The sequence below is a fragment of the Sylvia atricapilla genome, chromosome 6 (genome assembly GCF_009819655.1).
Source record: "Sylvia atricapilla isolate bSylAtr1 chromosome 6, bSylAtr1.pri, whole genome shotgun sequence".
Classification (NCBI taxonomy): Eukaryota; Metazoa; Chordata; class Aves; order Passeriformes; family Sylviidae; genus Sylvia; species Sylvia atricapilla.
The window spans coordinates 756,197-782,661 of NC_089145.1; the positions used below are offsets into that span (position 1 = coordinate 756,197).

Consider the following 26,465-nt stretch of genomic DNA (forward strand, 5'->3'; position numbering starts at 1 on the left):
GTTTGTCCATATCCCATAGTAGCGTTTTCTGTGGAAACAGTGAGTCTGTTCTTAAATTTTCCTTACTTGGAGGCAGCATCTCCTTCCAAATGCCCTTTCTCCTTTCTTTTCCTCTCCAAAATCTAACCTTTTGCCCTGAGGTTTCTCCTATTTAGTCTTGGTCAAGGAACTTTGTGTTGGCAGCCAGATCTTTTAATTAAGAATTGATTCCATCCTGGAGCTCCCCAGATGGGGAGAGAAAAAGCTTTTTTCACCAAGCAAAGCTTTTTCCAAAGGATTTTTTCCAGTAGGGGACAACACAAACAGGCTTTGTTTCCTTTGATATGTGACTGTCCTTGAGGAATGTGGCTTTGGAGGGCATTGGGCTCCGAGGGGTGAGAAATGAGGCTTTCAAAAAAACACTCTGCACATTTCCTATTTTTCATTGGGTTTGTGTATTTTTATTGTATTCCAGTGACTTGGAATGAGGTCCCTTTTGAAGGAAAACTAGGCTTTTCTAAAGATAGTGCATCAAGTTCTGTGGGAAGGAGTCTGGGTTTTATTGTGGAATGCCAGATATTCCTGCTGACCTTTCCAATATGTTACGGTAGCCTGGAATATTTGGAATTAGTGCCTAGTGTGGTGATTGCTGCTTGGGATCAGGGCATTCCTAGGAAGAGAAGAAGGATGATACTGTGGATGTAGTACTACATCCAAGGAAAAAAAAAAATTCCCTGTGAGAGTGGTGAGGCACTGAAACTCAGCTGTGCCTACTGTGGCACAGCTGTGGCTACTCCATCCCTGGAAATGTCCGAGGCTGGATGGCAGTTGGAGCAATCTGGGATAGTGGGAGCTGTCCCTGCCCATGGAAGGGGGTGGAACTGGATGAGCTTTGTGGCCTCTTCCATCCCAAACCATTCCAGAATTCTGTGATGCTTTTCCCAAAGCAAATCTGAGCTCCGCAGCTTGCAAAAGTGAATTCAAACCAACCCCAGAATTATCTTCTCTGTGGGGAATTTTGAGATCCCAGAAAGCTGAGTGAAGGCCGGGTTTTTCCCTTCAGGCCTGCAGCATTTATGGAGAGCTTGTTCCTGCTGTTCATGGGTTTTCCCTCTGGAAAGGGAATGTTAACAGCTGTTAACAAGCAAACGCTGTGGGCTATGATGTGAAAAACAAACATCAAATGTGACTGTTCACTGCTCAAACAATTGTTTCCAAAGGATATATTCCCAACTTCTCCTTCTTGCTGAAAGAAATCCTTTCCAAGGAGTAGATGAGGAAGTTCTCTGCCTGGCTGGATTGTGTCCCACAGTGGTTTTCCTTTTCTAGTGGCATCTTGGTGTGTGTGGGCTGGGAAAAAGAACCCAATAAAAGGCTTGACTTGTTGTTCCAAGGCTTTTCCAAGGAGCTTTGAAGCCCGTCCTGAACGCGTGGAAGTTTGGTGTTAGGGAGAAAGAATTTGGGAAACAATGAAGGGAAAATAACTCAGAGTACACTTGGCTGTTGAAACTCACCAGGGAAATTCTAAAGTTCTTTAGAATCTGGGGGAGAAAAGCCCTGCTGCCACTCATATTCCCATTCCTCTTCCAAAAGGTTATGGAGAGCTGTTTTCAGATACTCAGGCGGGAGCTGATGGATCCCTGTGGGATCTGCTCCTTCCATTTCAAGCAAATATTCTTTTGCCAGCATCTTTTCTTTCCAGGTGCAATCCACTTTCTGGGCTTGGGCTTATCTCGATGGGGGGATGCCTTGCCAGAAATGGAGTGGTGTTTTGTTTTGGATTGCTCTGACCTGGATTAAATCTATGTTTCCCTAAAAAAAAAAAAAAAAAAAAAAAATAGGAGCTGTGGACTTCAGGGAGCTTGGCACTCTGGCACAGAATCAGTCCCTCCTTCCATGGCAGGGAGTGGTACACAATGATCCTAAAAGCCCCTTCCACTCCAAAGCATTCCATGATTCTGGAAAATTGCATGTCTGAAATGCTCGGGGTCTCTTGTGCCATTCCCACTCTCCCATCCTGAGGTAGATTTTTTTCCTCCTGGGTGGTTGCACGTCTTGGCACATGGAGCAGCTGCCAAATTGCAACAGGAGCTTCATTTCCTGCATCCCATTCAGGCAGGATACCAAGTGTCCAAGCACAGTGCTTGTTACTGTGGATTCATGCTTCTCTGGAGCTCTCCAGGTGCAGGAGCAGAGCTGGAGAAGGAGCTGGAGTACCAGGAGTGGTTGAGGTACCCGAGGGGGCTCAGCCTGGGGAAAAGGCGGGACCTTATCCCATTTTTCCAGGGACAGTAGAGGCTGTGCCACTCCGTTTTGGATCCTGTGCCGTGTTCTGCCTCTCCTCACATTCCTGCTCTCCCCTTTATTCCCAGACACCGCCTGGAAGAGGGACAAGCCAGCAGCTGGACACGCAGGCTCAAAGTGTTCCTCTGCTGCACACGGACAAAGGACTCGCAGTCGGTGGGTACCAAAAATTTCCTGTTGGGAATCAAGATACCAGTGGGAGAAATCCCTGTTTTCCCACAGGTTAGGGTCACATTTGGAAGCACTTCATGGGCAGCTCCAGTTTCCCTTTATCAGCCCATTCCTGAGCATTTTCTCCTGTTGTTTCCATCAGTCTCACACTCTTAAGGAGGAGAATTTGGAAACGGGAAAACAAAAACCTGGAAGAAGCACCAAAATCCTTCTGGATTTCTTGATGGTCAAAAACTACTCTTTAATCCACAGATCCATGTGATGATCATTGGGAATTTTCGTGGGCTGCATTTGGAATTTTCTCTTACTGTTCTCAAGGGTAAAGGCCTTGAAATTCCTTCTCCAGAAGTTATCATTCCATTCTCCTTACAATCACTGGGAGCAGGTTAGTGGCTGAGGGTGGGGTTCACCAGCATTCCTGAGAACCTGCTGGAGAGGCAAGTCAAACACTGGCACTGGGAAACTTTGCTTTTGATTTAACTAATTTGGTAAGAATTCTGAGGATTTGAGGACTCTTGAAGGGCCCGGCAGAACCGGGGAATTGTTCCCAAAGATAGGAGAAAGTCATAAAAATCAGGAGATTTGTGGACTTGCAGACGCTGAGCTCTGAATTAGTTACAACCTCTCAGGGAAAAAGCTGGGATTTATCAAGGACATTCCAACAAAACCAGCAGTGGCCAAAAAATCCGCCCAGACGTTTAACTCCAGTTAGAAGGGCACGGAAAATGACAGGGAAAACACCAAGGGACCGACCACAGCCGCCGTGTCCTCACTAAATATAGCCCAGAGTTCGTGCTCCAGAAGGATGCAGTGAGAAAAGGAGCACATTGGAAGAGGGAGGTGGACGTGGAGAGGGAGAGAAATGAGACTGGGATTGAAAGCTCCAAAGGGAAAATGGAAAAATAAAAGGAGAGTCACGTTTGTTCTTCTCAGGTGATGAATTGAATTAACAGCATTTCTTAGGGAGTGCTGTGGAATTAGCCACAGGTGCAGCTTCCAGAGGGTGGAAGGCTGCAGGAATTGTCACAGCCCTTGTGCAGAAATGCAGCACTGTGTCCTGGAATGCTGTCCCTCCCAGGATCCCTTTCCCTGCCTGAAATGCCACCATGTTCCCCAGGAATGTCCCTCTGGGAAGTTCAAGCCCAGGCCTGCCAGCTCCCAGCTTATCTGCTGGAGAAATCCATCTGGAAATCCATCTGGAAAACTGAAAGCAAAGGAGCTTTGTGCCCTGGCAGCTCCCACAGCAGCTTTTCCTTGGTGCTTCAAAGCAGAGGAGCTTCCCTTCTCGCTGAGAGCACATCCAGGTCACCTTGCCCAGGTGCTGGAGACTCCTGTCCTGAGGTCACAGCATGGATGCTGCATCCTGGGAGAGAGAGAGCCCTGACAACTCCCATTTTATTCAGGATTGCAAAGTATTCCAAATATTTCAAGTTCTTTTTAACAAACTTTCCATTCTGCAGTGACCGTTTCTCTTTTTTTTTTTTTTTTTTTTTAAACTTGGAATAAAAGTGGATTCCAGGCGCCTCGCATTCCTCGTGCTGTTGAATTTCCACTTTACATGCAGCTTTTGAGCAATTTCCAGCCTCTTTTCTCTGCAGGAGCAAGCCCTGACGTTGTGTCCTGGCATGGCAGCGTGTGGAATGAATGAGCACGTAATGGATCAGAAATGAATCCATTGCTGCCTATCCCAGACTCCATGGAAAAAAAAAAAAGTAGCAGTGAGGATCGTTGTCCTCTGGGCTGGAAAAGTGTTTTATGGGATGGAGATGGCTTTGGGGAAAGGATCTGGGGTGAAGTCTGAGTCCTCAGAGCCTTCAGGCTTTGTAGCAGAGCACTCCAGGTGGACAAACAGGAATAATATCAGGTGTTCCCACAAAAAGCTGTTCCTTTGGAGCGGAAAATACGCATTGAACTTCCATCAGGGCCTTTTTTTGTCACAGCATCTAGGGCTGTAGCTGCCACTTTGGATTAATGGGTGTTTGTCCTGTTTCCTTTGGAGGCTCTTGGCATTTCTTGTGAGCTCACAGGAGCTGTGCTAGGATTGATGAGGTCAGGATTTCAAGGATACTGCGGTTGGAATGCCGTCGGCTTTCCAAAGGCACTGCTGGCACAGAGAGTTGGCACCTGGAGCCCCAGTTTTTAATGGGGATTTAACTGGCTTTTGTAGGGAAGTGAAAAATGACAGAAAGTCATCCCACACGCCAGGAGTTTGGCAGGGATAAAAGGATGTAGGTCATTCCTGCAGGGAAGAGAAGGGATTTACTGTCTTGATGGTCAAAGAAGGGAGAGGAGAAATCCCGTCCTGGAGTGCTCAGGGTTTCCACAACACTCTGGTCTTGTGGGTTTTGATGCTGGATAAAGGATACTATGAAAGCACGGGATAAAGGCTCAGAGTAAGGCCGTGATCATCCTTGTGGGAAGAGTTTTGGATGGCAGGAGTCTAATATGGACCATTGGTGGGTACAGCTCCATGTTTTGCTGCTCCAGTCTCTGGATCATCCTTGTCCATAGACTGGAGTAATGACAGGTCAGCACTGACCCACATTCCAGCCCCTCTCCAGCCTCCCAAAATATTCTCTCGTAAGGTCTTGTGGGTTTTTTTTTTTGGTTTTTTTGGTTTTTTTTGTTTTTTTTTTTTTTTTTTTGGTTTTTTTTTTGTTTTGTTTTTGTTTTTTTTTTTTTTTTTTTTGTTTTTTTTTTTTTTTTTTTTTTTTTTTGTTTTTTTTGTTTTTTCCCTGTAGCACACAGCAAAAAGTGGCAAAAGGACATTTCTCCTCGAAATATCTTTGTCCCTCTGCTCCAGAGCTTTTGCTTGACCCTCTCAGGTCACTTCCATTTCTGTCCCTCCTTTTTTGGGTTCGGTCACCTTCATTCCTGGGAATTCTGTATTCAGTGACTCAGTTTTTACTTTTGGACAAGTTAAATTCGGGCAGAAGGATCCCAGGTCTGGAATAAGTACAGGCAGGTTAAATGTGGGCAAAAGGGTCCCAGGTTTGGGTTAAGTTTGGGGGGGAAAGGTTCTCAGGTTTGGGGGAAGTTTGGGCAAGAGGATCTCAGGTCTGGGATAAATATAGGAAAAAGGATCCTAGGGCTAAGTTAGAGTTGAAGACACTCTTGAATAGGACAAAATTAGTGTTTTTTCCTCATGGAATGGCTTTTATTCTGCTTTAGAGGAGAAAGGGTGACTCCGAGGTTGCCCTGGATTGGGATTTGCTTGGTTTTCATCCCATTTTCTCCCTTTTGCTTAATAGAGCCAAAACCATTCCCTTTCCCTCCCTTTGTCCCGTGTGAGCTGTTTGGATGTTGAGGTGCCCACACGTGGCACAAACCCAGCCCCTGAGTGGGACTGGGGAAAATAAACAAGAGACAATAATCATGTGATTAGTCCAGATCTGGCATTCCCTGCAGGAATCTCGTGGCTGTTTTGGAGGCAGAGCTCCAGAAACGAGTCCAGTTCTCGCTCTGTGTCCTGTGTTGAGGCTTCCCACACCCAAAGTCCTCCTCCTCCTCCTCCTCCAAGCCCTCTCTCCCTGGATTTTGCAGGATGCCTACTCCGAGATCGCCTACCTTTTTGCGGAATTTTTCCGAGACCTGGACATCGTCCCCTCTGACATCATCGCGGGGCTGGTTCTCCTGCGGCAGCGGCAGCGGGCCAAGCGCAGCGCCGTGCTGGATGAGGTGGGAAAACCTGGGGAATCTCGCCTTCCCAGCTGCTCTGGGATTCCCTGGGAAGCAGCTGCGTGGCTCTGCCCACCTCATTTCTGGGCTGTTCTCGCTCACCGAGGTGGGGGAGAAAAATAACGGCGACTCCAGCGGCTTTTCCTGAGTTTTTTTTTCCCCCTGTGGATTTTCCCCCTCAAAAGGCTCGGCAGGTGCTGAGTCAAGTCTGGGATCTGGAATGATCTCCTCCAGGCAGGTGATACAGGTGGGGGCTCTTGATCCCAAAAGGGCCTCCAAGGGGGTTGTAGATACTTGGAAATGAATGGGAAGATTATTCCCACTGTACAGTGATGTGCAGAAGACTCCAGTAATCTGCAGGGGGAGAAGTTCCTGGAGTTCCAAGCCGCTATTGAGGTTTCCAGATTGTCAAGCCAGTAGGAAATTGATTTATTTTATTGGGGGGTTTCCCTTGATTTGAGATTCAGGCTACAGAAGGAAAAAATCCCAGTTTTCTAAGCTGCTGTTGAGGTTTTCAGATTGTCAGCTCAGTAGGAAATTGATTTATTTTAATGGTGTGTTTTTCCCCCCCTTGAGTTGGGATTCAAATCAGGCAGGAATAAAACAATTGAAAGTATTTAAGGGGCCTGGTCGGGATACTTAGGAGTGGATTTTTGTCTTGCTGTCACACAGAGAAATTTTTCTGTGTATTTGTGACTTCCAGGCAAACAATGACATTTTAGCTTTCCTGTCTGGAATGCCGGTGACCAGGAACACCAAATACCTGGATCTGAAGAATGCGGTAAGCCCCTGGGATGTGGGATCCTCCAAACTCAGCTGTGATCCTTGTTTTCTTTTCCTCACTGGCTTCTCTTGTGCCTTTCTGCCCCTCTTTGGAATAATCCAAGAAATTCCATGAGAATGGAATAAAACTTGATCTCTGGAGGCTTGATGAGCTGATATTGCTGCAAGAGGGTCAGCACTGTTGTCCCTGATTTATTCTGGATTTTGATTCATCCCTGTTTTTGATATATCCCTAATTTATCTCTGATTTATCCCTGGTTTTGATTTATCCCTGATTTAAATTTTCCTGCCCTATTTTCTCGCCTGTTTTCCTGCCGTATTAACGCCCCCTCATTTTCCCCCTGCCTTCTTCCCTTTTTCAGCTCTTCTTCCAATTTACCTCTGATTTCTCCCTGATATTTCCCTGATTTTCCCCTCTGGTTATCCTGCCGTGTTTAACTCCAACCCCCAATCCAGCTCTCCAGGATGACTGAAGTTTTATAGGATGCAACCACAGCACGTGGCCCTAAACTGGCTTTGTGGCCCTCTCCAGGCATCCTCTGGCCTGCTGGAAAGGGGACATTTAAGGAGCCCATTTTCAAATCTGCAGGATACAGCTTCCCTGGCAGCATTGTGGGATACTCAGAGAACTCCTCAGGAAATCAGGCAGAGGAATCTTTGGGAGGGGGTGGCTCTTGCCTGGCATTCCCACTTTGCTCTCCTCAGTCACCGCAGCGCACGTGGGAGAGGGGGCTGGTGCTTGGCATGTGCCTGACTATGGAAAAAGGGATTGGGGGTGAGAAATTCCGAGAGATTCCAGGCTCAGGGAGTCCCGTGTCTTCCAGCAAGAGATGCAGCGGTACCGGGAGGTGTGTTACTACATGCTCTTCGCCTTGGCAGCCTATGGATGGCCCATTTACCTCATGAGGAAGCCCACATGTGGACTCTGTCGCCTGGCCAGATCCTGCTCGTGAGTGCCCACCCTCATCCCTTTCCTCCTGCCTGGTTTTCCCACAGTTAGAAATACCCTTTGCTCTTCCCCACGTTTATTTCATCCCCTTGGTGCTTCCTCCCTGCTCGATTTCTCTTCTGACTTTTTCTCCTCATGTTTTTTTCTTTCCATCTCTCTGGGCTTCATATTCCAAAGGCTTTCTGAATCCCTTCCAGTTCCTCGTACATAAACCAGCCTGTCCTCTGCTCCATCCTCTGGAGCATGGAACAGCCAGCGGAGAGAACTCACCTGGCACAACACCAAGTCCAAAAAGAGCTTCTCGGAGCTCAGAAATCTGGGAGTTGACATTTGGGTCCTGATTAAAAGACCTCCAAGATTTGCCTGGCTTGGGCTGTGCTCCCTCTGATTAATTGGATTTTTCCAGCTCGAGATTTTTGCCCCGGTGCAAGGGTTTGTTTCCAGCTGCCAGAATTCTGTCACCAGATTCAGTTTGGGGACAAGTTTATTGGCACTTCCTGGGCTATTGGGAGAAATGTGATTCCTTGGGAATACTTTCATTTGTGAGAGAGAAAAAGAGAAGTACAGATTGATTTTCCCTCTTTATTTTGGGATGATTCTAAACCCGTTTTTTTCCTATAAATAAACCTGGAGCTCGGTCAGTCTTGACTTTTCCATGTTGAAGCACTGGAAAACTGCGCTTCCAAGGATAGTATCCTACCATCCTGGGACGCCTTGGCGACTGGCTGCACTGCAGCTCTCTCTGGTGCTCGAAAGGAAAACTGCACCTGATCCTAGATTTTGAGGCTGTTTCACGGTTTTATCCTTCACTTGGCACTCGCTGCCGTTGCGGTGAGGTTTGGAGTATCCGGATTTCCCTTTCCTCTGGGAATGCCGCTGTAAATCGAGCCTTTTCCCCTCCAAGCTGTGCTTCCTTCTTGCAGGTGTTGCTGCCTGTGCCCGTCACGGCCGCGCTACGCTCCTGGCGTCACCATCGAGGAGGACAACTGCTGTGGCTGCAACGCCATCGCCATCCGGCGCCACTTCCTGGACGAGAACATGACCTCCGTGGACATCGTCTACACTTCCTGCCACGATGCTGTAAGGGCAATCCCAGGCCCCCATCCCAATGGGATTTACCCCTTCTGGCTGTAGCGGGACAAAGAAGGGAGGCTAAGCCCTTTTCTCTCCCGTGTCTATCAAGGAATTTGGTCATTTGGACACAAATCCTGTCGTGCACTCTGCCTTCTTTTCTCTGAGGATAATCCAGCAGGAATGTCTCTCCTGATCTTTTCCAGGTTTATGAAACCCCTTTCTATGTGGCTGTGGACCATGACAAGAAGAAGGTGGTCATCAGCATCCGGGGAACTCTGTCCCCAAAAGTAAGTGGGATGTGCGGTGGCCTCCCCGGTGGACATTCCAGAGAGTTGGAGCCTTTCCCGGTTTGGAATCCTGGCCTGGATTTGACTCAGCTGAAGCAAGGTGACTGCTTTTCTTCCAGGATGCCCTGACGGATCTCACGGGGGATGCAGAGCGCCTGCCAGTTGAGGGGCACCATGGAACGTGGCTGGGACACAAGGTGGGGAAAACAAAGGGAAAACGATCCTAAACCAGCCCAAACCCAAACCAAACCCCGTGGTTTTTTCCTGATTATTTCACTTTTTAATTATAAACCCCCCAAATGGTCTTAATTTCTTGAAAAAGAAGTTCCAGAAAAGGCTTTGAGGCTGTTAAATAATTAGTGGGAGCAGTTAAAATCGCTGGGCGTGTAATTAAAAACTCCGTACAATTAGGGAATTCCAAATTCAGGAAGGCTTTGTGGAGACCCACAATGAAGTTCCTGGAGCCACTCAAACGACTTTTTCTTCCAACGACCTTTAAGGAATTTTCAATCAAAGCCTGAGAATGTGCTTAAAATTCTGCTGTGATGGGAATGTCCTCAAAGGATACTGGCAGGACTCGGATCCGTGAAATTAGATGGATGCTCTGTGTCTGTGAGCAGCTCTGGGCTGGCTAAATCCATTTATTCCAGAGCTGACCTTTGCCCCTGTCTGGCAAAGGAATGACGTGCCAAGTTTTTAAGGTGATCAGGAATTTGGCAGCTTCCACCGCTGCAGTGCCAGGTTGGGAAAGGAAAATCCAGAGTGAAGGTTGGAAGGAGCGGAGCAGCTGCTGGAAGTGCTGCCGAGGGGGGTGAGGTGTTCCTCAAGGTGGGATGTGGGGCTGGGAACTCCTTGAAAGCCATGAGTTGGGAGCTCCAGCTTGCCTCATGGTGTCCTGCTGGAATACCAAAGCTCTTCCCTCTGCTTTAGGAAATAGAACCATGGAGTCCTGGGATGATTTGGGTTGGAAGGGACTTTAAAGATCCTGTTCTAACCCCTGCCACGGGCTAGGACACCTTGGAAGATGGATTTTGGAGCAGTTTGGATTAGTGGAAGGTGTCCCTGCTCATGGGACAGGAATGGGCTTTTAGGAATGTCCCTTCCAATCCAAACCATTCCAGAATTCCATGATTCAATGAATATCCAAGAATAGATCCTTGCAGAAATTGGCTTTGCTTTTGATCTTTATATGAAAATACTCCTCCACTGGCAACTTCCATGAAACATTATCAGTTTATTCCCTTTATTCAGACCGAGCTTTTATTTGTCCTTTGTGTTATTTCTTTTTTGGGATTGCTGCCTGGAGAGAAATATTCACTTTCTCTGGAATTATTATCAATATTAATCTGCAGACAATAATGTGCTGTTGATTCCTGAGGGAAAACTAAGGGAGATAATGGAATTTTAAATGCATTTTTAATGTCCAGGAGTCAAGTTTAATATCCAAAGAAATCCAGTGTCTCACTTACACATTTAATTTGGAGACAAGGACTTGGCTATGTGGGAGCTTTCCCAGGATTTGTTTGATTTGGGGTGTTTTCCTGCTGATTCTGTTCTGCCCGTATCCGGGGGTGTCCATCAGCCATTCTAGAATTCCAAGTCTTGATGTTTACATGAGTTTTTTTTTATCACTCCACAGCTCCAATGTCACAACTAAAAAAAAAAAATATTTATCAGAGCTCTGAGCTACTCTGGATCAAAAAAATAGAGCTGGAACTAAAGCTTAGGGATTAGAATGCCCAAAAAAAAAAAAAAACAAAAAACAAAAAAAGATTATAAAGAAGAATCCAATTTCACTATTTTTGCAAGAAAATCCACTGATTTTATAACGAAGTTAATTTAAAAAATAATTCTCAACCAAAGGGGTGAATCCAGATTTAATTGTTGAACTCCCAGGACAAAATTAGTGAAAATAGGATGTTATGGAGCTTTGTTTCCTGGTGTTGAGCCAACCTGGAGGACAACAGGGAGCTGCTGGACAGTCCTGGAAGCTCAGCCATGATCCCAGGTTGGTAAAACATCCAGTAATGAGAATTCCCAACATTTTTCTCTCTGAAATAGACCCTCCTGAGAGTTTTCCCCCAAAATCTCAAATATCCCAGAGCAGTTTTGTGCCTTTGGGGATGCAGAACAGGGCAGAATATTGCCATTACTTCTCCCTAAATCCTTAATCCATGTGGTTTTTAATCCACATGTTGGAATCCACATGTTATTTACATGTGGACTTCCAAAATTAGGCACAAACAGTTTCATTAACCTGAAATTGGATTTGTTTCCCAGAGAACTTACAGATGCTACATCTCTGAAAGTGTCCAAGACCAGATTAGATAGGGCATGGAGCAACCTGGGCTAATGGAACGTGCCCCTGTTCATGGAATGGGATGATCCTTAAGGTCCCCTTCGACCCACACCGGGATTCCATGAAGTTTAGGGATCTTTTCCAATGGAAAATCGAAATGGAAGTTTTCAGTCTCATTCCATAATAACTAAAATCCCAGTCTCCATTAGGATATAATTACCAAAAACACGTCCCGAAGGCTGACTAACATCCCAGCAGTGACATCACCGTGGATTTGGGTCATGCTCTCTAAAAATAGAACCCCAAATTCACAGTGGGAATTTAGATCAGTGGCCTGCTGCTCACTTCTCATTAGGATTGGGATGGAGACTCTTCTGGAAGCTGGGGAGCTGCTGGGAGCTGGGATAAGGCACAACCCCTGTGGTGCTTTTTGATGGTGGCAGCATCCCATATATCTCATTTCCATGGAGTGGGGTCTCCACTGTCTTGCTTCACCCCTCCAGTATCCAGTTTGGGAGCAAAGACATTTCAGATTGTGAGGACCTGGAAAATTCCATGTTTCTTTGCTGTCTTTTCCTCACTGGCTTCTCTCGTGCCTTTCTGCCCCTCTTTGAAATGATCCAGGCAATTCCATAAGAATGGAATAAAACTTGATCTCTGGAGGCTTGATGAGGTGATATTGCTGCAAGAGAGTCAGCACTCTTATTCCTTACTTATTCCTGGTTTATCCCTGATTTAGGTTTTCCCACCCAATTTTGCTGCCAAATTTCTGCCCCCTCATTTTCCCCCTCAGCTCTTTCTCCGATTTACCTCTGATTTCTCCCTGATGTTTCCTTGATTTTCCCCTCTGATTATCCTGCCGTGTTTAACTCCCAACTCCCAGTCCAGCTCTCCAGGATAACTGAGGTTTTATATATTATTATTTACATATATTTTTATTTGCTTTTGGAACCAGGAATCCTTTTATATCTCTGAGATGGAGAGTGAGCCCCCAAAAACATTCCCATTGTACTAACACCATTTTCAGATTGGGATTTAAAGGAAAACACCCAAGGAGATAGTTTTTTCCCATTTTTTGGAGGTCAGGGTCACTTCCCACTGAATTAAACTGTAGCATCATCAGGAATTTATGCAACAAACCAAATTCCAGTTGCTTAGTTTATAACTGCACTTGGAATTGGATCAGCTACATTTGGAATCACCCCACAGATGGAGAGACACTCCTCAGCACAGAGGAGGGATGTTCAGACCCAGATATGATCTTTCCCATCTTTCAGCACACCTTGACTTCAAGGGAGTAAAAACCTTGAATAATTTGGGATGAATGTCCTCTGACAGCCAAATTCCCTTAATATTGGTGGCTCGAGAGGGCAGGAACTAATTCCTAGTGCTGCCACTTTTCCCTTTGATGTTTGTGTTATCTCTACTAGAATAATTCACACTTCTATTCTCAGATTTAAATGGAAAACTCCTTCCCAGATTTACCTGGAATAGGATAATTTGGCTTTAAAAGCACCAGTTTTTTAAAATATCCAAGTCTATTTCTCTGTTCTTCCCCAGGTCCCGGGGTCTGAAGTACCAAATCCACAGTCCTGTGTTTAAGTTAATTGGATTTGGGGTAGTTTTCCCTCTAAAAGCCTGGGAATAGGTCCTTGGAGTGTTCCTTAATTAAGAACTGCCTTTACTCCCTAAACACCAAACCTTTGGAAATGCAGAGGGGTATCAGTTCTCTCTCTCCATCATGATCCATGCTGAGGAACATTCCAGAGCTTCCTCACTTTCTGGCTGCTGGATGTTGAGATCCCATTTGCGTCCTGCTGTGTCTTCCTACAGGGAATGGTGCTGTCTGCTGAGTACATCAAGAAGAAGTTGGAGCAAGAGATGGTGCTGTCCCAAGCTTTTGGACGAGATTTGGTGAGTGTGGATTGCCTCTGGACAGAGGAGGAGATTTCCATAAAAAACTGGGGTTTAAGGGAATCTCCATGTCCCTGAGTCTGTTGTATTAATTTCTCAGCTCTTCCTTTAATTCCTGTCCCTCTGGATTTCCAGCTAGTTACTCCTTCATGGAATGGTTTGGGTTGGAAGGGACCTCAAAGCTCATCCCATTCCACCCCCTGCCATGGGCAGAGAACATTCCACAAGATCAGGTCGCTCCAAGCCCCATCCAGACTTTCTGCAAGGCTTTTTTTTTATTTTGAAAGCACCAATACTGCAGAGCTCCTGATTATTTTCCTTTTCCTGAGGCAGGAAGTCCCACGTGGTGGCAATGAAGGACAAGGAGCATTAAAACCACATCAGCAGGAACTAAAATCCCATTTTTATGGAGATTTTCTTCAGAATGCCATGCTGACTGTCCCTGTGGGCACATTCCTGGTGGCAGGGAGATGTCACAGGACTCAAGGGAGATGTTGGGAAGCAGCTTACCTTGGTTTATATGTTGGAAATAGTTGTCGAAGTGCTGCCTTGGGATATTTGGTGGATGGAGGAAGAGATAAACCAACATCCAGCTTTTTGGGATGGAGCTTCATTCCTCTCTGCCTAGAAGGGGAAAATGGGAGTTGTTCCTGTTACACAGGAGGAATTTTTCCTGGCTTTAGGTCCATAAGTGCCATTCCAGGTCCCACCAGCACAGGACTATGTTTCTGACAGTTGCGAAGGACAGATATTCCAGAGAAAAGTATCCAGTGAGGTGACACTTTCTGTGTGGGCTTGGATTTTATCAGGAGGGCTCCCATCAAATCCTAAATAATTCAAATAGCTGGTGTGCCTTTCCTTTTTCTTCTCACCTCTTTTCTTTCAGGTAAGTGTCAGTAGGCCAAATGTAGAATTCCAGAAGATAATGAATTCCAGCCTCCAGTGAGGCCCTGGAGCGGGTTTCCCAGAAAAGCTGTGTCTGCCCCATCCCTGGAAGTGTTCCAGGCCAGGTTGGACAGGACTGGGAGCAACCTGGGCTAGTGGAAGGTCTCCCTGCCTGTGGCAGGGGGTGGAATGGAATGATCTCTCCCTTCCTTTCCAGCCTAAACCATTCCAGGATTCTGTGATGATTTCTTGATTCAGAACAAGCAAGGAGCCGTTCAGCTGGAATCTGGAGTGCTCATGTATAGAAACAGACTCCAAAACTGAGGAAAGGGAGAGATTTGGAGGATAAATTAAATCTAATTTCCAACCTGACCGTGATTCCTTGTTGTTGCCATGTGTTTTAGGGAAGAGGAACAAAACACTACGGCCTGATTGTGGTTGGGCATTCCCTTGGAGCTGGCACAGCTGCCATCCTGTCCTTCCTGCTGCGTCCCCAGTATCCATCCCTGAAGTGCTTTGCCTATTCCCCCCCAGGTGGGCTGCTCAGGTAGGTGTTGGGATGCACCTGGGATACACTGGATCCTGCTTGTGAGGCTCTAGGGAGCAGTGAAATGGGCAGGTAGCCTGGAGAAGCTGAGTGTTTCCCCTGAGATACAGTTTGGAATTCAAGTTAGGATGGCAGATGGCCACTTTCCCAAATATTCAGGTTTGTAACTGAATTATCCATGGCTCTAATTTTAATGGGAAATGGGCACAATTTCCTTACTCTCTGCCCACTCCCACTGAATAGATGGAAATTAGGGAGATACAAATACAGGTGTCTGCAGCAGCTGATCCAGTCATTTGGACTCCTTTTCCAAAGAAATTGGAATTGGGATGTGATTTCTGGCATTCTGCAGCCTAAAATTGGTCACAGGGATTGTTCTGGTCTCTCTCCCTTGGCCTTGGGGCAAAACCAGGGAGAGATTAATCATGAATCCCTCCCATTAATAAATGGGCACAGACCTTCTGGTCATGTCATTCCCAAACTAAACATCCCGTTGGATTTCTGGGAAGTGAGGGAATGCCTTCCTAGTCCTGACAGACACCACAGGAATCCTTGGAATCAGTTATGGATTGTGAGAAGCTTCTCATGCTAGTTCCTGCATCATATTCTAGGAGCAGCCAAGGGTTTTAAACCATCCTGCTGCTGGATCTGGATGCTGGCATTCCTTGTTGTAGTATTCCTGGGTCTTCTGCAGTCACAGAGCTACAGAGGAGGATATTCCAGGAGAGTTGTACAACCTTCTGCTCCAAACTTTCACTCCTGGATCCCTTGGTAGCTCCTGACTTGTGTCATGTCCAGGATCATCCCTAAGGCAGTGAGGCAGCCTCTGGCTGTGGTAACTGGTTGGGAATACCTCCAGGAAACTCAAGAGTGGGAATCTTGGTTTCTTTCTTCTTCTTCTTCTTCTGACGTCTTGGACGTCAGGTTGCTGCAGAAATGTGCCATCTGAATTCTCCCAAATATTGGGGTATCTCCTCCTACACTGTAGCCTCAGGAGAGTGGGATGTCTTCCTTGGCTGTTCTGCCATTCCCAAACTGTTGGAAAATGACTGAGGCATTGAGTTCAAGTGTTTCCTTTCCCAGCTGTGTCCAGAGTCGTGTGCAGGGGGATGGTTGGGCCATGGGATGTGGAGATCAGGCTCTTCTTCCACAAGGCACAAATCCCCAAAGCCTGGAGCAGCTTGGATTGGGGTTTGTGCCCCTGGTTTCCTTGCCACGGAATTGGGAACGAAGCACTGTTTGCTTCTTCTTGCTCCTGTTTCTCTTCCAGTGAGGATGCCATGGAGTATTCCAAGGAGTTTGTGACTGCGGTGGTGCTTGGCAAAGATCTGGTGCCCAGGCAAGTGGAGAAGTGTCTGAATTCTGTGATGAATCTCTGCTGTTCTGTCCCGAATCATCTGTTTCCTGTCCAAAACACTTGGATCATCTGTGTCTCCAGCTTCCTCGTTTTCCTGTCCTTTTATTGTTCCCTGTTCAGCTTCCCGATTCCTTGTGTCACTGTGTTTTTCCTGGAGACCTCTTTCGGGGTTTTTATAGGCAAATCCCTCCTGTGTGAAAGAAAAAGGGGAATGTCCTACCTCTGGAATCCCTCCTTGTGGTACCTGGAATATCAGGTGTGCCACCATCCTGGTTTCCTGTGTTTTCTTGGCCCTGTCCTGGATGTGCTGCCACCTCATTTGGATCAGTTTGACCCAAAATCCCTGTTCCATGTCACCTCATCTCTGAACCAGCTCATTCCTTGTGCTTTGGCCTTCCTCACCTTCCTCATCTACTGGGATATATTCTGCTGAGCAGGGATTTGGAGCAGGATCCAGGCAACCAGGGATTTACCTGGATGCCATGATCCTGTCCATCCTGTTATCTGCTCAAGTGTTGTCATTCAGCTCCAGGACACTTCTCCAACTCACCTGTTCTGTGCCGCCTTCTGTCGTCACCTCCCTCCTTCCCTGTTCACTCATCTTATCTTGGTTATTGTCCCGGTAATTCCCTGGGGCTTCTCACTCCTGGGTGATGCCACAGCCCACCTCTGAATCCAGCTGCTCCATGTTGTATCCTCAGAGAGTCTTTTTAAACACAATGCCTTGTTTTTTCTGTGCTCCGTATCCTTGTCCTGTTCCCCACCCAGGTGTTGTGAACATGTTTCCCTCTCTTCCGTAATCCATAATTTTCTTCTTTTCCAGACTCACTTCTCCTGAATTACATCTTCATGTCTTCCTCTTTTCCACAACCACACCTTCTTTTCCAGAGTCACAGCTTCCTCTTTTCCATGATCACATCTTTCTCTCTTCCAGGATTGGGCTCTCTCAGCTGGAGGGATTTCGCCGGCAGCTTCTGGATGTTCTCCAAAGAAGCACCAAACCAAAGGTAAGAGGGAAGAGCCAACACCTGGAGATGTCTCTGAGCAGGGATGAGGAATTTTAGTTGCCCAAAGGGTGGGTTTCCTCCAGGTCTCCTCAGGATCATTATTCATGGAACCAGAGGAGTGATGGAAAGAGCTGGAGAGCTCAGTGGGATCATTCCAGCTCACTTGCTAAAACTTCACCATCACAGATCCCAAATAACCGAGCAGGGATATTTTCTGTCTGAGCCTTTTTTAAAGTCTGTATTCCAGGTGTGGCTTTTCCTGGCCAGTTAAGACTGGGAACAGTCTGGAAGTACAGCAGCTGCTGTGCTTGTTGGAACGTTGGGGTGACATATCCTGATGACCAGGATAAATGGTCTGCTCATGTCTTGGAGATAGGAAATGTGGGAAGTTGTCCCTCCCCAGTCTTTACAATTGCACCAAGATGGAAAAAAACATAAAATGTAAAGATTTTAGGCATAATACATGATGGAATTTACCTGGAGAGGGTGTATGGTTCAGTAAGGAAAATCAGCTTTCAGAAGCATTTGGATCATCTGTCTCCAGCTTCCCTGTTTTCCTGTCCTTGTATTGTTCCTTATTTATTCCCAGTGTCACTGTGTTTTACCTGGACACCTCTGTTGGTGTTTTACACATCTTCCTGAGGCAAATCCCTTCCGTGCGAAAGGAAACAGGGAATATCCTGCCCCTAGAATTCCTTAAACCTCTCAAGTCTTACAAGGAAATTCTGCTTTTTTTTGTTTTTCTCTCCTCAAATCTTCCCTCCTCTCTCTCTCTCTCTTTGTGGGAACAGTGGCGGATCATTGTGGGGGCTACCAAGTGCGTTCCCAAATCCGAGCTTCCCGAGGAGCCAGAGGAGAACTCGGTGACGAGCAACCGGCTCTGGACTCATCCCAGTGACCTGACCATTGCCCTGAGTGCCAGCACCCCCCTGTACCCCCCAGGCCGCATCATCCACGTGGTGCACAACCACCCTGCTGAGCAGTGCTGGTGAGTCCTGCAATTCCTGCTGGAATTCTGGCTGGAAAACTCTCCCCGACACAAGGAGAAGGGGGTTTTCTTCCCCACCCTCTCACGGGGTCAGTGGTTGTGTCTGTGCTGGTGGAGTTGTGGAATGGTTTGGGTTGGAAACTGTGGACATCCATGGGCAAGGATGCTTTCCACCAGACTAGTTGCTCCAAGCCCAGTCCAGCCTGGATTTGAACACTTCCAGGAATGGGGCAGCCACAGCTTCCCTTGGAAATCCATCCCAGTTTTCACACCCTCACAGGGAAGAGTTTCTTCCATTACCTAATCTAAACCAGCACATGGAATGCTGTAATGGTTCGGGTTGGAAGGGACTTAGGATCACCCATTTCTACCCCCTGCCACGGGCAGGGACACCTTCCACTATCCCAGGTTGCTCCAAGCCCATCCAACCTGGCCTGGAACACTTCCAGGGATGAGGGAGCCACAGCTTCTCTGGACAACCTGTGCCAAGGCCTCTGCACCCTCACAGGGAAGAATTTTTTCCCGATATCCCATCTAAATCCACCCTTTTTCAGCTTAAAGCTACTCCCCCTTTTCCCATTATGCCAGGCCCTTGTCCAATGTCCTTTTCCTCTTTAGATGATGATTAGCCCATGTCCCTGTTGGATAATGCAGGATTTTGGAGCAATACGTATTTTAACAGCTCCTCCCTCTGTTTTTCCTCTTTTTCTCCCTCTGCATCCTGCTGTTTTCACATGCCAAAACACTGTCCTGCTCTTCCATCCCATTTTCCCTGTTGTCTGGACCCCTTTTCCAGCTGCTGTGAGCAGGAGGATCCCACCTACTTTGCCATCTGGGGGGACAACAAGGCCTTCAACGAGGTGATCATCTCCCCAGCCATGCTGCACGAACACCTTCCCTACGTGGTCATGGAAGGGCTCAACAAGGTAAGGCAGGGAATTGCCATCCCAAAAAACACTGGGACATGCCAGCCTTGCCCTGGAATGCTGCTGGTTAAATATACCAGGCTGTTTATTTTGGAGAAGAGGAGGAAAGGGGAGGCTCCTGGTCAGTCTTGCACAGGATGCTGGAGCGTGATGAGGTCTGGGAATGGAATTCCCAAGATCCCAGATGCTCCTGTTTTCCAAATCTAATGTTAGAATAACGTGAGGTTGGGTGGTGATGGTTCATTCCAGGAGCTGCCATTAAATTAGAGCCCAGCTGGCATCCAGGGATGTGTCAGGATTAATCCATCTCATCCTTTATCTCCCTGTGCTGTCTCCAAAAGGCTCTGGGAAGAAAGAGGCCAGTCCAGCTGTTTGAAAGCCTCCAGCCAATCTCTGCTATTCCTCTGCTTTCCTTGGACAGGTCCTAGAGAACTACAACAAGGGGAAAACAGCTCTGCTTTCTGCAGCCAAAGTGATGGTGAGTCCTACGGAAGTGGATCTCACCCCGGAGCTGATATTCCAGAGCCAGCCCTTGCCCAGCTGCCCCTCCGTGCAGATCGGAACCGGAGCCATCCCAGCGGACAGGAGGAACAGCAGTACCAAGTAAAGAGAGATTTTTCATGGAATAGTGCATCCAAGTGTGGGTCCTCTTCCTCTTGGGGTGTTGTGATCCGTGTTAGTGGGAAAGACAGATCCATGGGCTGCCTTTGCCGGGAGTTAAAGCTTCAGGATTTCTTGTGGAATGTCGGGGGGAAATGTCTCTTGTGTTGCTTAGGAATTTGAGTGCAGCAAGGTCAGGAAAAGGTCTAGAAAAAGCTTCCTTTTTTCTCTTTATCCAGCCTGATGGGGTTTTCCCAAGGTAAAACTTGGAGCCAAATTTGGTTTGGGTTGGAAGGGATTTAAGGATCACCCAATTCCAGAACCCTGCCATGGACAGGGACACCTTCCAGCAGCCCAGGTTGCTCTAAGCCCTGTCAAACCTGGAACACTATCGGGGATAGTCCACAGGTTACTCCAAGCCCCATCCAACCCTGGAACACTATCAGGGATAGTCCACAGCCTCTGGGGGCAGGGGAGAAGGATTTAGTGAGCCAGGAAGAAAGGGAGAAGGGCAAAAATGGGAGTTTGCAGAGGGAGAATCCATTTGTGATATTTCCAGCTGGAAGGATGGAGCGAGAAGAGATTCCCCAGAGTTATGGATGCCTCTGGCTTGGAGAAGCTGTGTGAGTAACCCTTGGATCCTCTGGCTGTTCTGGAATTCTCCAGCCTCACGTTCTCGTTGCAGGAGCAAATCCCATTCGGAAATCAGCCTGGAGGGGTTCTACGAGACAAAGCCGCTCTCTCCAGTGCAGAAGGACCCCGTGGAGCTGCTTCTCCTGGACACTAAGGAACGTCTCTCCGTGGAGCTCCAGGACCGCCGCGCCCCCCTGGCCACCATGGAGAGCCTCTCGGACAACGAATCCATCTACAGCTTCGATTCCCGGCGCTCCTCCGGTTTCCGGAGCATCCGGGGCTCCCCCAGCCTCCATGCGGTCATGGAGAAGGACGAGACGCACTGCTTTTATATAGACCCCGTTATCCCCGAGGAAAACCCTTCCCTCAGCTCCCGGACAGAGCTGCTGGCTGCCGACAGCCTCTCCAAGCATTCCCAGGAGACGCAGCCCCCGGAAAACGTCCTCAACAGCGGCGGCACCACGCCCCAGCGCCGCTGCAGCGCCGAGGGCACCGGGAGCGATGGGGAGCACACGTCCTCGTCCCCTCGGGAAGAGCCGGCGCTCCACAACGGCCGCCTGGCCGACGTTCCCAGTCCCCAGGTGCTGGAATTCGCCGAGTTCATCGACAGCCTCTTCAACCTGGACAGCAAAAGCAGCTCCTTCCAGGACATTTACTGCATGATGGTGTCGGACAGCTCCAGCGACTTTGCGGAGATTCCCAAATCCGTGAGCGACCAGGAGATCCTGCTGAGGGCGCAGTACGAGCCCAACTTGGTCCCAAAGCCCCCGAGGTTGTTTGCGGGCTCGACGGATCCTTCGTCGGGAATCTCCGTGTCGCCCTCTTTCCCCCTTAGTTCATCCGGAGAACTCATGGATATCACTCCCACGGGCGTGAGCAGCCAGGAGTGCCTGGCCACGGACAAAATCCGGACTTCCACCCCCTCCGGACACGTAACCAGCCCTGCCAAGCAGGACGACCTCATGATTTCAGCCCTTTAGTGCAGGGGAAAGGGGTGGAATGATCCCAGTGGGATAATCCGTGGAGGAGGCTGTCATCGGGCAGTCGGGATCAGAGGAGACAGCTGGAAAAAAATCCTTTCTGGGGTGACACAGTGGTGGTGTCTGGAGGATGGATTGTGCTGGAATCCTGTGCTTGGAGCTGGGAGAAGCCTTGCCCCACGGGGCCTGAGTGGGTCTGAGGCACTAAAGTTCCCTACCTCAGCCTGTCTCATTCCAGAGGCAGATTCCTTGCCCTGGGGCACCTGCTGAGTTTGGGAGAGAGATACCTGGATAGATGGAAGCAGGAGGGGGCCGGGCCAGATCCCTCCCCTTGGCACCGAGCCGGTGGTTTGGGAAATGAGCGGATTGAGACTTTGGGCCCTGTTGCACTACCACGGATCCGGCCCAAGATCCAATTCGGCACACTTCCATGGGGATTGCTTTTGTAGGACGCTCTTGTTCTAAAGCCATTGGGGCTGTATTCCCCCCAAATCCAGTCTCCCCTTCCCGGCCAGGCGCAGCAGGAATGGGGCTGGCACCGTGGTTTTCTCTCCCCTGAGCGCTCCTGAGAGGAAAGGACGCTGTTCCTGAGAGCCCAGTCCCTCTGCCACGTCCCTCCTTTGGCAGAAAGTTCTCCTGGATATCACCCCCCTCACTCCTCAGTTCCCTGGACCCCTCCGAGCTGGCGACATTCCCACGGGACTGCCAGGATTCTCATCTCAGAGCTGCATGGATGTGGATGGATCAACTGCAAAATGCACCCAGCACTATTTCCCAGGCCCCTGCGGAGTCTGGGAGTCTCTCCTGGATCCCTGGGGGTCCTCACACCACCGCAGCATCCGTGGATCAGTGCCAGCCTCTGTTGTTGGGAATTCAGGGAAAAGATGGACTTTTTCCCAGTGTTGCAATCTCTTGTATGTTTACAGAGCTGCTGAGCTGGTTGGAAGGTATTTATTAAGGAAATAGGAAGGCTTTCCTGAAGGAAAATCCATCGTCATCCTCTCCTTCCCGTGGCTGTTGCCTCTGGGGACTGAGGGAAGAGAGGATGGGCAGGCAGAATTCCAAGCCCCCTGCTTCCCAAGTGGCTTGGATTCGGGGGTAACCACCTGCCCCCTCTCCCACCCTCTTCCCACCTGCACAATCCCAATGTAGGAAAGCTTGAGTAAGTTGTTAGGAAAACTACCTGAGCCTCTGGGCCCAGAGGAGCCTGCTCCACCTCTCCAGGCAGGTTGTCCAATGATGGGAGCAGGAGGAAAACTACCTATCCTAGGAAATGAAACGTTCTTGGGACCTGGAAAAGGCCTTGAATTGCCACAACGCCCCCTCAAAGCTCAGCAGTTACCGATGGCTCTCCCCAGAGCTCCCTCCTCCCTCCCTAGAAAAGAAATTCCTGGTTTAACTCCCCTAGAATCCTGTGGTTGCTCCCTTTTCCCCTCCTTAGCAGCGCTGTCTCCATTGTGGGAGGACGCTGTGCTTTGCAGGAGCTCAGCTCCTGGCGAATCCCAGGCTTCCTGTTCTCCAGGTGGGCTCTGGAAGCCCCGGGATGGGCCAGAGCTGTGCTCCCCGGGAGCCAGTGGGATCCGATGCCATTGAGGAGCACTTTATAACCAGTGTGCATTGATGTAAATAACCCTGGGTGCACAGAATTCCACTGGGTTCTGGCTCCAAGCGCTGATATCCCGCTCCATCCAGTGTGGGATGCTCCAGCCCCTGCTCCTTACCCGTTTCAGAGCCTTCAGAAGTGCTTCAAGTGGCCAGGAAAACATTATCCCTGAGGTTTTAAGGTTCCAAAGGTGACCTTTCCCTGAGTAGGAATCAGAGGGAGGAGGAAACCCCTCTGGATTCAGAAGGATTTGGAGAAGAAAAAAATCCTTTTAATCTGAGCAACCAGAAGTTCTTTCTGGTTTTGTAGGTCCTTAAAAAAGGAGCAGGGAGCAGGTGGTTTGGGAGCACAGCACGGGGCAAGGAGGAATTCCTGCACTCAGGAAACACTACCGAGGTGATTTTTCAGGAATACGCACAAAATTTGGGAAGGTTTGAGGGGAAAAGGGGAGCTGAGGGGCAGGGAGGCCAGAGCTAGCAGGCTAGCTCCCCTCCTGGCCCAGGAGTTGGGATAAGGAGCTCATTCCTGCCCTTATTCCTGATAGGAGTTAACCCTTAGCACTAAGGCAGAGCTTTTGGGATCTGCAATGCACTTTAAAACACTAAAGACAAGGATCATCTCTGTCCCTGTGAGCGACATGGATACCTGGGGTTAGATGGAACTGCTTACTGGTGGGAGGTGCCTCCAGGTGAGGAAGAGTGGGATATCTCCCTCCTAAAACGATTCCAGTGGGAACCTGCTGATGTTCCATGGCTCAAATGTTGCACTAGAAAGTCCCTTCCCTGACGTTCCTCTGCCATGTCCTGGAAGCCTCAATCCTTGGGTGACCGTTTCCCTCTCTGTGCCATTGGAACTGTGTCCCATGGGAATGGCCTTCCCTTGCCCTGACAGGAAGCAGTCTGGAATGCTGCGGGGTTTTTTTGCTCTGTGATTACTGCATTTTGGAAAAGCCTGGAAATAATTCCCAGGAGCTGGGCTTGCCGCAGGCCAAGGAGTGAAGGCACAAGAGAGCCCCTCAAAGGTTTGCATTGTATCCTGTCATGGATAATTCCTGGTTTTTACTGACACATTAGATCCCAATCCTCCCAAATGAAATCCGCGTTCTTGGAATTAATTTAAATGTCTCTGTGTCTTGATCCCCGTCACTGTGTCTTGATCCTCAGCATTCTCTGTCTCCATTCCCATCACTCCTTTGCTGTCTGGGCCATTTGGAAAGGCTGATCTCCCATTTCCTCTTGGAAAAGCACACCTGCAATGCTGGAATAAATGTTAAAGCTGCAGCTACCTCCTTCCTCTGTACTGTACACACTTCCTGCTTTCTCTTCCCGCTCTGTCTTCAGGAATATGAAACATCTCCAGTTTTCCAAATCTCCTGGCTTCTGCTTCTTCCTCTTCAGCTTTGTGCCTTCTGATCTTTGGGTATTCCCATGATATTCCAACAGGATGTTCCACCCTGTGCGGAGGCAGTGCTGGAAGTGCCTGACCCCCCAGGTCCCAGACCGGCCAACAGGTCACCTTTTCCATGTCTCATCCTTAAAATCCATTCTGATCCTTCTTCCTTGGCCTGAACGACCTTTAAAGGTCCTTTCCAACACAAAGTGTTCCGGGGGTTTCTTGCCAGAGGAATGGAGCTGAGGTTCTTCTGCACCAGTAAATTAATTTTATTGTTGCTTTCATTGCAGCAGTGCCAAAAGTTTGGGAAGGATCCTGCAGTGCTGAGGATATACTGGCCCTTTTCCAACATTTATCGTTATTCCTTCTCCTTTGGGGCTGCTTTCTCCATTTGGAATATTCATTTCTTCCTAAAACTTCCCTCTTTTCTTTGCTCCCTGTTCTTCTCACCTCTTTCAGGAGCCACTCCCTCCCTTCTCTGAGTGCTGGTGGCTCATTCCACATCCTTATCTGCACATGGGAAACGTGGGAAAACTATCCCAAAGCAGTTAAATGGGATTCGTGGAACTTCTTAGGAACTTTTTTTCCAAAGCAAACTGGATTTGTAGGAGGCATTTTGGTCTCTGCAGAGGGTGGGGAGTGTGGGGGTGTAGAATTCCAGTGATTCCCACTTCTATTCTTTTAGGATGTTAGATTCCAGGAACTGTTTATGGTCCCAAGCAGGATTGAAGTGGGAAATCTGTTTCCAAGGGCACGTAAGAAGGAGGAAAAGCTCCAAGCGTGGGGACGCAGGATCGGTATCTAACACATTCTCCATGCGCTTTGATGTTTTCCCAGCTTTTGCTGCTCTTTTCCTGCAGGCAGATAATATTATTTCCATGGGATCGCCCACACAGCTTTCATTTACAAATTGGGACATAGGAATAATCAGGATTACCCCCGGCAATGGGAATTAGGTGGGATTAATTACTGCTGGAATGGGTGTGTTTGAATTTGCGTTTTGAGGCTGTATCCAAGAGCCTCCATTGAATTTCCGTGGGCAGCAGAGCCCTTCTGTGTTTGCCTTGGGAATTGCTGGGCTGGAGCTCCCCTCCGTGCTGGGTTTATCCTTATCCATTTTGGGATATTCTTGCCTTGGCAGTAGGACATTCTGGCTTTGCAGGATGGCAGCAGGAATATTTAATTCCCATGGGTTTAGGGATAGTGGCTGTAACTGCAGCCTTTGAGGAACATCCAAACATTACCTAGGGGAGGTGTGGATTCCTGGGAAATATTCCGGTCCAGGTTGGATAAGGCTTGGAACAACCTGGGCTAGGGAAAGGCATCTCTGCCCATGGCAGCGGGTGGGAGCTTCCAAATGATTCTGGAATTCTGTGATTCCCTGCTTGCAGCGTTACAGTGCTGCAGGAAAGGGAAGGTTGGAATTCCAGCAGCACCTCTGCATGGATTGCCCTGCTGAGAAATTCCTCTGAAGGAAGCAGCTGGAAAGCGCTGCCTGGAGCTGAGCTCGCGGCTTTGTTCTCAGAGCAGTGCTGGTTTTTGGGAAGAGCTGCTGGATTTCGGGAAGAGCCTCATTTCTTGTGCCAAAGCTCCCTCTCATGGCTCCTGCGTGGAGGAAGCAGTGCTGCGTGGATCCTGCTGGAGGCAAACACTGCCCATCCTTGGCAGCTGTGGGAAGGAGAGGAGGGAATATTGCGGCTGGAATTCGGTCTGGGAGTCCTTTGCTGTCCAGTCAGATCCACAAGGGAGTTATGGATTGAGAGAGGGATGGGAAGGGGGCTGGATCAGTAGTCACTGATGTCCTTCCCCTTCTTCCAGCTCCAAGGAGCTGCTTAAGGGCTGGAAATTCCAAACAGCCAAGGATTAGGAAAATTCCTTGCTTTGTCATAGGGAATCTTGATCAGCCTCCAAGCACTTTGTTGTCTCCATTCCCATTGCTTTTTCCATGTTTTTTGAGTTCATACCTGTCGTGCCTTTGTTCTCCCTTGCTTCAGGTCCCAGATTTCTGGGATCAGACACGTCCCACCTTCCTTTCCTTCTCTGGGAGTTCAGAAGTGTGGCCAAGGCCTGGTACAAGCTGCCCTTGCTCCCAGCCTCTCCCACTCTGCC

At 48.5% G+C, this 26,465-nt stretch overlaps 1 protein-coding gene across 1 annotated transcript in view; it reads left to right on the forward strand.

The window, feature by feature from the left end:
• DAGLA (diacylglycerol lipase alpha) overlaps nt 1-24,825 on the forward strand; it is a 51,399-nt gene extending 26,574 nt beyond the window's left edge. The window contains exons 6-20 of the mRNA XM_066320420.1: nt 2,352-2,439; nt 5,998-6,132; nt 6,836-6,913; nt 7,740-7,864; nt 8,788-8,944; nt 9,142-9,225; nt 9,345-9,422; nt 13,358-13,438; nt 14,728-14,870; nt 16,141-16,209; nt 17,162-17,234; nt 18,026-18,222; nt 19,019-19,148; nt 19,570-19,751; nt 20,434-24,825. Of these exons, the coding sequence (XP_066176517.1) occupies nt 2,352-2,439; nt 5,998-6,132; nt 6,836-6,913; nt 7,740-7,864; nt 8,788-8,944; nt 9,142-9,225; nt 9,345-9,422; nt 13,358-13,438; nt 14,728-14,870; nt 16,141-16,209; nt 17,162-17,234; nt 18,026-18,222; nt 19,019-19,148; nt 19,570-19,751; nt 20,434-21,361 (2,548 nt within the window). The 3' untranslated portion in view covers nt 21,362-24,825. The remainder of the gene's footprint in view (nt 1-2,351; nt 2,440-5,997; nt 6,133-6,835; nt 6,914-7,739; nt 7,865-8,787; nt 8,945-9,141; nt 9,226-9,344; nt 9,423-13,357; nt 13,439-14,727; nt 14,871-16,140; nt 16,210-17,161; nt 17,235-18,025; nt 18,223-19,018; nt 19,149-19,569; nt 19,752-20,433) is intronic.
• Nucleotides 24,826-26,465: the final 1,640 nt, after the last annotated feature.